Below are 14,274 nucleotides of genomic sequence, written 5' to 3'. Positions count from 1 at the left end.
GTATTTCCTCAGTGACCAGCACGGATCAGCTCCAGGCATGACGAAGCGATATCGTCGTCTTTTGGAAGGCCAAATAAAGTAGTTTCGCTTTCACAACGCCTTCACGACATGGCGGCGGCGGCAACAATACTACAGCAAGAATAAAAGTTAAGCCTTCTTTCTTTGCGTGAACATTTGGGCGGCGTTATGCAAATCTTCCCACATCGTGACGTAGACATGTGGGGGCGTGTTAGAACGAGACGTTTTAGGTAGGCGTGGCTGACTCTTAACTTTTATAAAGAATATCTCTTTGGATTTGAGACTTTAGTCTTTGCAACTTTACAGATCTTCTTTATGCACCAAGAGCTTGTAACACTCCAAAGAGAAAGGAAAAATTGAAATCGCATCATATGACCCCTTTAAGATATATTCTCTTAAAACAAGTCTTACAAAGATCTTATTTTAAGAATATTTCCTGGAAAACAAGACGAAATAATGAAAATATAATGAATCATAAAAACACACTATTTTTCTTTGTAGACACCACTAGACCTCAGAAGAAGGACGAGGAAAATGGCAAAGAATACTACTTTATTTCCAATGATGAAATGACCAAAGGTATCATCGGGAATGAGCTACTTGAATACGGCAGTTACCAGGGACACATGTTCGGGACTAAGATCGAAACTGTCCACAAAATTCATGAGCAAGGGAAAATCGCTGTGCTGGATGTGGAACCGCAGGTAATGCCACACTGTCGAGTCAACTGTCAATTTAATTAGTATAGCAATTGAATCATAGCATTGTGCCAATACGTTTTGTAATTATCACTCACATTGTTTTTTTTTTTTTATGAACCTTCCAGTGTCACTAATTCTAGCTTGGACAGTGACTGGTTTTCTGAACTCTTTTTTTTCAGATGCTGAAAGTGCTCAGAACGGCAGAGTTCGCTCCTCTTGTGATATTCATTGCTCCTACTAACACTGCCAATCAGGTTAGAAACTGATTTATTCCAAACATAAGCCTCAGAAGCTCATTCCTAGCCATGCTTATGACCTAAAGGTTATAACACAACAATCTTTCATTTTTACACTCATAAGATTTCCATTCTACTTTTTCAGTCAGAGGCGGTGCAGAACATCCAGAAGGAATCCGATGGCATCCTCAGTGCATACTGTCACTTTTTCGATGAAGTTCTCATCAATAACGATGTAGACGAGAGTCTTAAGGGTGTGGAGGAAGCCATCGAGAGAGCCTCCTCATCCCCGCAGTGGGTACCAGTCTCCTGGGTGTACTAAAAACCCCAATCCCTTTCTCCAGTCGCCCCTCCAAAAATACCATACGAGTGAACCCCACTCACACTGTGCCCTGCCTAATACAGTCATTATCAAGACAGTTTGCACATGAATGCAAGTGTTTTATAGAATGTTTGGAAAAAGCAATACGTTTGTTCTTTTTGTTTAATATGTGAATGATTTTCAAATGACAGAGCGCTATAGCATTAAGCGATGACATTGTTAGCGATGCAAAAAGGACCTCTACTGTGATTCAAAATACCACTCAGTTCATTAAGGTCTGCTGGTTTTCGATCTTCCCTGGAGTTTCCGTGTGTTTTTTGTAACATGTGCCATGGTGTTCTTCTTAAATATAATTACATTAAAAAAAACATGTTAAAAACACAGGGAAATTGTATCAATCAATATGTGAACGCAGGTTTGTCGTGTCCTGAAATGTTCTTCATAATGATATATGGATTTACCTCAAGTCGTGATGTAAGGCACTTTTAAAAGAACTGAATAAACCTCTCCCTACACTCCAACTGTGACTCTCTGTGTTAAAGAAAGAAAAGCATCACTGTGACTAGCTACACATCTTTAAACATGAGCTAATATTTCTGGGAAGAAACAAGACATTGCTTCACTGAAGTTCTATTAGACTGTTGTGAGTCTTAAGCTACAGCTACAGCCAGAGTGAATGGCTTTGTCCAAAACTCGAGACAGACCCCAAAGCGATTCCACTTTTAATTATGTTCAGTGGCTGATTACCCTGTTGAAAAAAACAGCATATGCTGGTTAGGTATGTTTTGACGCTGGGATGCTGGTTTAAACTGGTCCTTTGCTGGTTTATGCTGGTCATATGCTGGTCCTTTTGCTGGTTTATGCTGGTCATGTGTTGGCAAAGGACCAGCATAAACCAGCAAAAGGACCAGCATAAACCAGCAAAGGACCAGCTTAAACCAGCAAAGGACCAGCTTAAACCAGCATCCCAGCGTCAAAACATACCTAACCAGCATATGCTGTTTTTTTCAACAGGGCAATCATCCTATAATAGCTGTATACGACATTTGAATAGTCTACAGTGGAATTTCGTCTTTCAGAGCATCTGCCAGTTCTTTCAGAGATTTTTTGAAGAGTGACTTCTCACTCTTCTCTCCGAAACTATTAACAGTGGTTCTCTGCACTCGGATTTTGTGGAAACGGGCTTCAAGGTGAATATTGAGGTTTTCAGTCACTTTGCTGCCGTAATTCTGTGTAGTTTGAACAGAATTCTCCTTAGTAATGGATGGTACCATGGTATCATTGATTTTCAGATTTCGACTATAATCTTTGTCGCTGATGAAGTCTTGCCATGCTTTGTGTACGCAGTCATAATCGTAAAGACTGTTTGTTCTTAAAACACCAAACAATTTGGCTGATAAGTTTACAGATGCCTCTTGCCAAATGAAAAGGATGATATTTATGCATTTGTTTACTTTTTTCATTTGATCACAGCGCTAGGTCTATTCCATTTAACATTCAAAAAAAAATATTAAGGTCTTTTAAACAGTTCAATATCATGCTGAACTTCATCAATTTCATTTGGTCGGACAAAAATACATGGCTAGTAAACAGTGGAAACAAACATGCTAACTATGATATTCATACACAATAAGAATATTAGCCCAAAAACAGACCTTTGTACCCGGCTTTCAGATATACTGGGGCAATGAAACTAGACTGCACAATTTAGAATTTCTTCATTTTTGTTTTGTAGTCACTAGTTCTTTTTCTGTTTGTCAATTATTACAATCATAAATTCATGGTTTTTATGTTTCCATGTAAGTGTTAGCATGTTGCTAAATTCATTATCTTTAGAAAATATCATATATCTTTTAGTAGAACTTTAGTAATAATGGTCTTGCATTCCACTTTTGTTAAAATGAACATTTCTGAAAAGAACCAACACAAACTCTTCCCTATCTATCTATCTATCTATCTATCTAGTCTGACTAATTGTCTTGTTATCAGTATGTTTATTTCTGAAGCACTTCAGAAGTACTTTTTTATCTTTGCAGTGTAAATTGAGCCTTCTCTATTGATGCGTATTCAAAAGTAGCTATGTATTCTGACTAAATATTGCATGCAACATTTAAATTACAGATATTTCATCATATTGAATGTTTTACTAGAAACCACTTCTTTTTTGGAGGGATTTTAAAGAAATATTCATATTGAGAGAGAGAGAGCGAGAGAGAGATCATACCAGTTCATGCAGACAAATCTAACCATCATAATGGATCATGCATTGAGTCAATGAGTGTCTCTGCTGACCTCTTGTGGGGAAAAAATGGCATACAATCGCTTTTTATGATTATTGACACTAGAGGACCCTATAGGATCTCTATGAAAATCTATAAGAGTAATTTTTTTTGTATTCCTATTTCAAGTGTGATATTAAGGTCTTATATCACTCAGATTAACACCTTTTTTTTGTTTTGTTTTGTTTTTAATAAATAAAATAAAATGTATTTAGGGTCAGAATGACCCAAGAACAAGATGAGAATGTGGTTACCTGCTTTTCTGGTAGCCTTTCAGTAAATGATTTATAAAACTCAAACCATCTGACTGTTTAGGTTGTGGTTTATTAAAATGCCAGGGTCTTTTATTAAAATAAAAATATTAACCGCAAACAGTTAAAATGCATTACTTTACAATAAATTCTAGTTTTTGTTTGTTTGTTTGTTTTCATTTCTTTATTCCCTTTAATATATTTAAATCCTTTTAATTATTTTATTATTTTTACAGAAACATAAATGCTACAGTAAAATCATGTTAATTTATCAACTGTACACTCTAAAAAGCGCTGGGTTAAAAAGGGACAAACCCAGCTATTGGGTTGTTTTGACCTAGCAGTTGGGTTCAAAACAACCCAACCGCTGGGTCCAAACAACCCAACCGCTGGGTCCAAACAACCCAACCGCTGGGTCCAAACAACCCAACCGCTGGGTCCAAACAACCCAACCGCTGGGTCCAAACAACCCAACCGCTGGGTCCAAACAACCCAACCGCTGGGTCCAAACAACCCAACCGCTGGGTCCAAACAACCCAACCGCTGGGTCCAAACAACCCAACCGCTGGGTCCAAACAACCCAACCGCTGGGTCCAAACAACCCAACCGCTGGGTCCAAACAACCCAACCGCTGGGTCCAAACAACCCAACCGCTAGGTCAAAACAACCCAACCGCTAGGTCAAAACAACCCAACTGCTAGGTCAAAACAACCCAACCGCTGAGTCAAAACAACCCAACCGCTGGGTCAAAACAACCCAACCGCTGGGTCAAAACAACCCAACCGCTGGGTCAAAACAACCCAACCTTTTTTAGAGTATAAGATACCTTACCATATACGGTGAAAAATTGTAAATGGTTTAACACTACATTTGAAATAATATTAAACTGATGGATGTTCTCAGAAGTCCCTGCTTCACACATCACATATTATTATTTAAATGTCTTTAATTTTATTCAGATTGAGTTCAATTTCACAGGATTTCAGATTTATTTTATAGCAAGTTCATGTAGTTTGTTTAGTCTGTCGTACCTTTTTATAATACATTTTTAATTATTTCTGTAAATATTATGTAAAATAAATATCAGCCATTCTGCATGTGTTAGTAACTGTTCTTAAATGAAATTGTATGATGTGATATGTCTTCAGCCTGTTCTTTAAGATATCAATATTGGCCATTAAAATCAAACTTATGGTCAACCATCACAATACAGTGACAGCACTTCTGTTTGGAGTCAATTTGGAGATGCCAGAGAAAGTTAAAAAGGCCTAATAGAATATGACTGAAGAACTCTTCTGACTCTTACCTCAAGATGGCGTGATTGAAACATGTTGTCAAGGTGGTCAATATGATCAAATGGATTTTGCTGGAAAGGACACGTCTTTCAACTGTATCAGATATCTGTCATGTCATGCATTAATACCACTCATATATGTCTGTATGCAGAATGTAGATTGTGAGTTTCTACATATTTTCTTCTACAGCTCTAAAGCACCCGGCATAAAGGCCTGAAGAAAGCTGTCACATCCAAACTACCCTGATCTATAAATTCATGATGCTTCTTTTAAATGTATACAGACTAGGGTCCAGATTTAGCCTACTAAACAGGGCAAATCAGCATGATACCACAATCCCATAAAAGCACCAACGGGAGTGGAAATTGTTGTTAATGCATTAACTAACTTTAACTAATGGGACCTTATTCTTAAGTATTACTTACACATCAATATTTTAGTTCCATTAGCCTACATTTGAGTTCCATTCACACCAGAACAGTTGCACATTGTGTATAGTTGGAGTCTGTAATAAAATAGTTAAAAAAATTATGCTTTAAATCAATCAAAATTAATGTTAAAGCATTAAAATGATAGGAGGTGTTTGCAATGTAGGAAAAATATACCTGGTTGACGTAAATATAGTGCTCGTGCCGTCCTGTGAGAGCGCTATAGATAGATGACTGAGTCTGACATCACAGGAAGCTCAAAGACAAATCTGATCTGATGAGGGCTGTGGCTTTTCCATTAACTAGATATAGAATTTTATTTTGACAGTTTGCTGCCTGGATTGTGTCTATACTGGGATCCTCGTTATCCTTTTAAGCTCTCTTGAGGATGGCTGAGCCAAGTGGGAGATATCAGCAGGTGAGTGAGTTCCACTGTGAATCGACACGGTTATTTTGAAAGCAGACCTGCGGCAGGCGCCTCCACGGCGGGGAGTGTTGTCGGGAAACTCCGAGGCTCTGACAGGATGCGGGCCGCAATGTTTTGAAATGAATAACTTGTCCATTTAAATGATAGCGGCATGACATAACATGTAGTTTAGCCAGTTCGTTATTTAAAAGTAGTTGCTAATGCTATTGTTTCTTGCGTACGTCAAAGTTTTCATTCATACGATATAATTTGCGTAACTCGTGTACAGTCCCCGTGCAGGGCAAGTAAATTTAATGCAGGGATATTGCAGATTGGCAGATATTTATGTAGCAGGAACCAGCCTGGTTAGTTTAATTTATAAGTTGACAAAATATCTGGTTAGATCTACTATAGACTATAGAATTGCATGTCCGAGATACTTCAAAAACTGCTTCTGTCGTGGGAAAACAATGATAAAACCATGATTCTGGGACGTGGAACATGTCTCAAAAACCATGGTATTACCATGGTGTATGCCTGGAAACATGGTATTACCGTGAGATACGTTTTAAAGATATATAAATCTGAAAAATAGTGTAACTTTGTATAGTATATGGTCCCTTTAACTCTGTAAAGCCTGATATAATGCCTGAAATGATAGTCAGAAAAAAATAAAATGTTTTGAAATATAACAGTTTATTGACCCGTGGCTTTATGGCCCTTAAAGTATGATATAGTGAGAATATGGAGCTTATACTTTGAGGAAAATATTCCGCAGTTTTATTCAGAGGCCCAAGTTGAGCACAGATATACAAATTGGTGCCGATGTTGTTATTTATGTTAGATAGTACGAATAAATTCTGATGGCTTATAATGTAAATCGTAAATCAATGAGATGTGTGTAACAATACAGCAGACTACTTATCTAAAATGTTCAGTTCAGTTGCTTCAGTCCAGTAAATGTTTATATCTTGAAATATGTCTAACAATATAACATTTCTTCTTATGCTTACTTAATAAAATACTTAATAATAATAACACATGTCCCACACCATGAAGGTGCAGATTTTTAGAATTATACTAAAAGGACTTGTGAGAGAGTAGAAGGCATGTTGTAGATTTTGTGCAACATGTTTTTCAGAAAAGTTTTGATCTTGCTGATAATTTAGAGGCCTTAGAAATGCGTGCATCAAATTTGATACAGTAGGATTTAGTGTTATTATTGTTAATACTGCTACAAAAGGTATAATCCTATTTCAGCCTGTAGTATTATGTGACTGTTTACTTCATAATTTAGTGAATAAAACATGAATAAATTATGAAGGGCAGTTTGGCAGCCCATTTTTTCCCCCCTGATTTATGAAATGGTGAAGGTGAGCACTTCTGGAACAAATGTGACTGTTTAGTGTGTGGCCACATAATGAGTGTATGGCAAGTCATGTGAGTTTAAACTTGGTTACATATGTGATGGAGTTACGTTGTCATAGTCTGCATTTGTAGGGAGCATTTAAACTGACTCCACTGAAATTTAATTTTAACTCATTAATATTTGGCTTAACAAAAAGATCATCTCATATTTCCACTTGCCTTTATGACAGAGTTGTATTTGCAATGATGTCACAGTCAAACTCGGGAGGCAAAGTTCAGGTTTTCATGCAGCCAATGAATTCTCTTGTGTCACCAGCTGCCCAATGAAGAGGAGCCAGAGGAGGGACCTCAGGTGGCCAGTGATCCTCCGCCCCCTTACAGTAGCATTGCAGCTGACAGCGCAGGTATGCAACATTTATAGGGCCCAATGAAATCCATTTTATTTTTCTGTTTTCCATTTCCTTTTTTTTCTGGGTTCTATTTTAAAGGTTTAATATTGAATTTGAATGATCAAAAATTATGTCTAATCATCATGGAAATCATAGTGCACAGCATGTATTTTATTTTATTTTTCAAACTATATTATGCAATAACACATGTGAGTAATCACCATTTATATTTTTCCCTTCTACTCAGCATATTTTGATTACAAAGATGATGCAGCATTTCCCAAGCCCCCATCTTATAATGTAGCCACATCTTTACCATCGTACGACGAAGCTGAGAGAACCAAAGCAGAGGCTACTATCCCACTGGTGTCAGGCCAAGTAAGTATGGTAATCTCACCCATTAAGTCGATCCAGCTCCGGGACAAAAAATCCTTAACATCACACCACAGGAAATACTGTTTTAATGTGATGTAGTGTCCCCTGTTCACTGCTCTGTTTCTCTGCCACACACTGCTTGCGTACAGCACAGGGAGCGTCTGGACACATTCGATGACGTTACTCGCTGTGCGCTGGAGGTACAATAAGAGTGTGTGAGACCGTAAAGTGTGGTGGTGGAAGTGATGTCGATCTATGAAGACCCCAGGGTCCTGTTTCTCTGGCTTGAACCTGTTACATGTCTTGACTAGTTTTGTTTTTTTTGTAATGTAAATTTGCTGCACAGAAAAATATCTGCACTAATAGCAGCCATTTGGATAAAAGCACGGACTTGGTGCTTTTCAGGCCATGAAATGTTGCCCCTGGTGTCTTAGGTTTTAGATGTGATGATAGTTATGTGCTATAGAGTATCTGAAATACTTTTTTCTGGAGATATTTTGCTATTTGAATTTGATATATGACTGTGGAAATATCTGGTAATTTGGCACAATCATCAAAAGCTTGTATATATGAAATTCAGTTCTTTCAGTCAGAACAACTTTTAATGGAAGCTCAAAAATGTTTGATGAAATTTGAATCATGATCCTCCTGCAAGCTGTGGAGAAATTTCACAAAAAAAAAAACGTGAAACATCCTTTGAGACTTTATTGTACTGTGAAAGCATATTGTAACTTCATTAGAGAAATATTTTTTTTTCTAGTCTTGATTAGTTTGAGAATTTTTTTGAAGCAGTGCTTTAATAGGATTGCGTGGTATGCATTAACTCTTAAGTGTAGTAACATTTAACAAGTATGCACTTAGTATTCTTATGTTTAGGAAAACATAAGTCATGCACTATTCCTGGATCCTCTGCTGTTTTCCAGATGTGTTTTGTCCATAAAATTTAACAGAATCCATAGGCGGCACGGGGAAGGGTAAGCAATCCAACTATGGTTCAGACCAAGCAATCAAACCAAGTGTGAAAGCACCATGAAGCTACATGTCTACCAAGTCCGCTCTTAAAGTGTTGTTTAATTTTTACTTAAGTGTTTGTGGTTTATGTTTCTGTGAATTATATGAGCCCCAATGCATCCACTCACACTCCTCTCCTATTGTTATCTAATTCTCTTGTTTTTCTCATTTAAAGGGATAGTTCACCCAAAAATGAAAATTTGATGTTTAAGCCTGCTCGCCTGAAGTTATGGTTGATTGCTCTTCGGCTGGATATCAACACACCCATTAACGTAAACTATGCCAGAGCGCGTACACACCTCGCACCGAATGCCATGTGTGCGCCCAAAGACAGTTGGACATAGTGGTGTATTAGAGGTAAAATATGATATAAATACTGTTCGGTTTCTCGCACAAACCGATCGTTTCGTGTCTTAGGACATCAATGTGTCGTCACGAGCCACAGGGTTTAATTTGGATTTGTCTGTGCATGTTTTTTTTACTCTCATAGATTTTGTTACCATTGCCATGCATTATACGACTGATAGACTGCAACGGCTGGAGTTAAAAATCATCATATGTGTTCTACTGAAGAAACAAAGTCACCTACATCTTGGATGCCCTGGGGGTAAGCAGATAAACATCAAATTTTCATTTTTGGGTGAACTATCCCTTTAAAGGGGTCATGACATGGATTTTTTAAATTGTTCCTTAATGGCCACTTATAACATTAATAAAGGGTTTTGCATACATTTTTTAAATATTTGATGATCCTCTGTTTGAAGTTATCTGTTTTTAAAGAGCGGCTACTTTAGGGTTTGTCAGTAAACGGCCACTGTAATGATTGGCTAACGGCATTGCACAGGAAATAGTATCAACGCTTCTTGCTATTGCATGTGAGTAATGCTGAAAACATTATCCATGTAAAACCGTCATTAACAGACAAACCAATGTTTGTCAAATTGTTTACGGTGTAATTGGATTGCATTGCAGCTGTTGTCAGATCCAATACAGTTGGCTGCTTCATCTTTCCACAGAAGTTTCTTTGCAAACTCTCCATTAAACTGTGCTTCGTTTACATAACAATATGGAGTCAAATGCTCCGAACAAATTTGTAATCCGCCAAACGCCATTAACAATAAACCATCCACTTGTTCCTGATGCTGGAGTCCTTCTGAAGTCAGTGCTTCCATTTGTTGTCTTGACTGGAGTAGCTCTAGTGCATGGAGTAAATTGAATGGGCATCTGTAATACTGTATTCAGTATAGATAGCGTCAGTGATTATAATGGGTTCTATTTACTTTTTTTGCCACGGTCGCATCCAGTGTAAACCGTCAGCTAGTGGGCAGGGTCCTGTGGTACAGTCATGTTTAACTATTCGTCGATGTCTTGCTCTAGAGGAGGATGTTTGAGCTATAAAACTAGATGTTTTAATGGAACACAAATGCCTTCTATAATGATCAAGAAAGGTTTCAACGATCAATGAAAATTAGATTTCTCATGTTATGACCCCTTTTCAACGATCTCACGATTGTTGTGATTTAGCCTTGCTTTGCTCTTTCTGTCTCTGTTACACATTTAGATTTAATGGACATCTCTGTCTCTGTATATTTTCCTGCAGGATGATGACTTTGTGGCCAGAGATGACTTTGAGGATGCTGACCAGCTGCAGATAGGCAATGATGGCATTTTCATGTTGACATGTTTCAGTGAGTGTTTTCATCTTTTTTGATCTCTTTCCCATCAAGCGGGAAGTGTGAATGTTACCAACCAAATAAAAAAGAAAGGGGAAAAAAGTAACAAAAAGAAAATGCTGGTGATGAGGGTCATGTTAATTTTTTTTTATGAGAATAAACAATTCCACGTAATCTTTAGAAAATCTGATATTTCTGATTTCAATGTTAAAATATAATTTTTCCTCAGTGGCATTCCTCTTCAACTGGATTGGCTTCTTTCTGTCATTCTGCCTTACAACCTCAGCAGCTGGGCGTTATGGCGCCATATCTGGGTTTGGTCTGTCCCTCATCAAATGGATTCTCATCGTACGGGTACGCTCCCACCTAGACAGCTGCAGCTAATTTTACACATTATGATTTATTTAGATAGTATATCTATTGGTTAACCATTTTGGCTTGGCTGGGTTAGTGAGAACATTCCAGAAGCACATTACCCCCCATTAGTAATCACCACAACAGCTAAAATCTGACTAAATGATTCAAACATGCTGTAATGTATTGTAATGTGTTTTGTTCATGACATTACAAGCCTGGACATGATCGGTGTTTTTATCCGTGCATCTCTTTCTCACTCTTCCTCTCTCTTTTCATTCTCAGTTCTCTGCTTATTTCCCTGGTTACTTTGATGGACAGTACTGGTTATGGTGGGTGTTTCTGGTGCTTGGTAAGTATGAGTGCACAAAACACAACAGTTTTTTTGTTTTGTTTTCTCTGCTTGTAAAATAGGCTTATGCTCTGTATCAATAAATGCTCAAAATTGGTTTGTTTTTCTAGTGTAATGACACCTTGAGCATTAAAAAGATGTACATTGTCGGCCCAGTTCAAAGGCCGTTTGAAGAGAGGGCTTAAAGGAGCAAGAGGCGCAAGCACTGATATGAGTTTTTATGATCTACAGGCATCCTGCTCTTCCTCAGAGGCTTTATTAACTATGCTAAGATCCGAAAAATGGCAGACTCCGTTTCTACTCTTCCACGGACCAGAGTTCTCTTCATCTATTAAAGGTAAATATTTCTTTGCCTCTTTTATATGAAGGCAAAGCTATTTTGTATTTATTTTTTGCAGCTATATATTTTTTATATTTAAAAAATATATATATATATATTTAAAAATGTATGCAAAGTTCAATTAAAAGCCCTTTTTTCACAACCTATTGTTATGCACACCCTCTTTTCTGGATGCAGTGAATTATATAACTCGGCAAAAACAAAAAAGAAATGTCCTCGCACATTCAACTGCTTTTATTATCAGCAATATTTCTTAACATGTAAATATTAGTATTAACATAGAAGACAAACTGAAAAGGTTTCACAGGCATTTGACGGACAGAAAAGGAATAACGAGTCCATGAACAAAGCGGGGGTCAATATCAAAAGCTGGGTAAAAGTATTTTGGGTGTCCACCAGCTGCTTTAAGTACTACAGTGCATCTCATCCTCATGGACTGCACCAGATTTACCAGTTCTTGCTGAGATGTTAGCCCACACTTTCTACCAAGGCCCTTGCAAATTCTTGAACACATCTGGGGAGACATATGGTTACACGTGGTTTACAATCAGCTGTCCATCCTGTCTGCCTGAAGCTCCCTGTCTTGGGCAGCTTATATTACGGACACTGCAGTTCCACAGTTGTATGTGTTAGCTTATTCGGATTTTACAAAATTAACTTTAAAATACAGTATCCTGAAAAGGGCACATTGGGTTGGGTTGCACAGGCCATATTGACTTTAAAAGGCATTGTCCAGTGTTGCAGGTCAAATAGTGCAATGACCATACAAAAGTTGTGCTCGGAAGCAAGCATGCATTTTGGAACAGCTCTGGAATAGTTTATAATAATGACTGTCCAATCCAGTAAAGTGAACACATGAATAATTATAATTATTTTTTTTTTATGTACTCTAGTCACTTGCTGGAAATGAAAACACATTCATGGGCCTGCATTGAGCCGTTGAGCCAGTGGGGAAAATATAATTAAGAAAAAAAATCCTTCCATCTGTTATCTACTCATCTGAAAGGAAGTCCGCGGAATTCCAGAGCGTTGGAGGAAGAGCTTTTTTTCCCGGTCTCTGCTTTTGAAAATGCAGTTTGGGTGTCAGATAGCAAGATACTCTTTTTACATTTCTAGATGTACAGTGGATGCTAACAGCTCTATACCTGTTCTGAAATCATTAGTGGTTTGATGTTGAGTGCTATTTGCTCTTTTCAAGTCTGTAATGTATTAAAATAACCATATGTATGAATTCTAGTTCGTAGTACAGGCATGCACTATGCTCCCTGTTAACCAGTAGGGGGAAGTCTTGCTTTTTTTATTGCAGTGTGTGTGCTTTTTTTCCCTGTGACATTTGACAAGAAGGCAACCAGTCACTGCTGGTCACCATTCAAGAAGAGCTTTTCTCTTTGTGAATGGCAGTGTGAAATGAATTGAATCTAAAACAGTCAATGCGTTTCTTCTATTCTCTTCTACCGTTTCTCTCTGCCTCCTTACATGACATGGAATTAAAGTTACTGTTTTTAAGTCCTCATTATTGATGTGGTTCAGACGTGTTTTATTGGCCATGTAGTTCTTTCAAATGGCTTATTAATACCAAAATTAAGATCAAGGAATATCTCTTAAAAGATCCACGTGGCATCTAGCATCAGTAAATGTAAATGTATGTTTGTACACTTAACATTTGGCCCCATGTTTGAGTACTTGCAACTGTTCAGGGAAGAAAACTGTAATATTTGCATTCAAACATTTCTCCTTTTATACTATACGGCTGTCGGCTGATAGCACTGCACATTTTTCCGATCTTTGAATATACATTTAGCCGGATGCCTCTCCCTCACCTTATGCAGTGGCCGTGATAGGGGCCCGTTTGATCTCTCGTCGTCTAATCATGCATGATTCTGTTGTGGCTTGTCTGCTCTTGTCACCTTGGGTCTCATCCATGACACAGGAAGTTACTCTTTTGTGTTGTGTTTTCCATGCAGCTTTGCGGTCACCCTTTGAATTCCAGTGGCTGTGCACATGTATTTGCTTGTAAATAAGATACTGCTATTAAATGTCTCTGGTGTTCAACATGTGCTGGAAATGTTTTTGGTGCATCTTTGTTGTAAGGGTGAAGTATACACAAGAAATTTGAGTAAACATTTAAAGTACTTTGATTAACTTTGTACAATATAATAAATTAATGTGAAGTTGTAATTATGTAAATATTATAAGTACTATATGCCTTTTGATTAGTTTTGCTTGACTTTGTAGAGTCATGAAATTTAAACTTACATTTTTTTATGGTTTAAATAACTTTCAAAAATATGAGGATAATATGAAAACGAAGAATGTTTCTAAGCACTCATCACCTGAGATTTTTGAATTAGTTTTCTTGCACTCTCTTAATTTGTTATTGACCATTTTCTATCAGCAAAAGCCTTTGAGAAAGAATCATCTGTTACTGAAGGTTTGTTTTCAACTGTTAGCCTCTCCTGAAGTCGCTGAGCCAATA

At 37.5% G+C, this 14,274-nt stretch overlaps 2 protein-coding genes across 3 annotated transcripts in view; both read left to right on the top strand.

Moving 5' to 3' along the window:
- LOC107692928 (55 kDa erythrocyte membrane protein-like) overlaps positions 1-1,792 on the top strand; it is a 19,526-nt gene extending 17,734 nt beyond the window's left edge. Inside the window, exons 10-12 of the mRNA XM_016492132.1 lie at positions 520-722; positions 899-973; positions 1,101-1,792. Coding sequence (XP_016347618.1) covers positions 520-722; positions 899-973; positions 1,101-1,277 — 455 coding nt within the window. The 3' untranslated portion in view covers positions 1,278-1,792. The remainder of the gene's footprint in view (positions 1-519; positions 723-898; positions 974-1,100) is intronic.
- Positions 1,793-5,754: 3,962 nt separating this feature from the next.
- On the top strand, positions 5,755-13,852 carry LOC107692929 (NEDD4 family-interacting protein 1-like). Of its 2 annotated transcripts, XM_016492133.1 has the most exons (9): positions 5,755-5,948; positions 7,621-7,708; positions 7,941-8,071; positions 8,218-8,268; positions 10,680-10,767; positions 10,982-11,106; positions 11,392-11,458; positions 11,690-11,795; positions 12,692-13,852. In XM_016492133.1, the coding sequence occupies exons 1-8, from the start codon at positions 5,919-5,921 to the stop codon at positions 11,791-11,793; spliced, it is 684 nt and encodes a 227-aa protein (XP_016347619.1). In that variant the 5' UTR covers positions 5,755-5,918; the 3' UTR covers positions 11,794-11,795; positions 12,692-13,852. The 2 variants fall into 2 exon arrangements, with proteins under 2 accessions (XP_016347619.1, XP_016347620.1); XM_016492134.1 differs by lacking the exon at positions 8,218-8,268 and having other exon boundaries at positions 5,757-5,948.
- The last annotated feature ends 422 nt before the right edge of the window (positions 13,853-14,274 follow it).

The sequence above is a fragment of the Sinocyclocheilus anshuiensis genome, unplaced genomic scaffold (assembly GCF_001515605.1).
Source record: "Sinocyclocheilus anshuiensis isolate Anshui unplaced genomic scaffold, SAMN03320099.WGS_v1.1 scaffold1047, whole genome shotgun sequence".
Taxonomy (NCBI): domain Eukaryota; kingdom Metazoa; phylum Chordata; class Actinopteri; order Cypriniformes; family Cyprinidae; genus Sinocyclocheilus; species Sinocyclocheilus anshuiensis.
The sequence above is the reverse complement of the archived record's forward strand: the minus strand, read 5'-3'. Positions and strand labels throughout refer to the sequence as shown.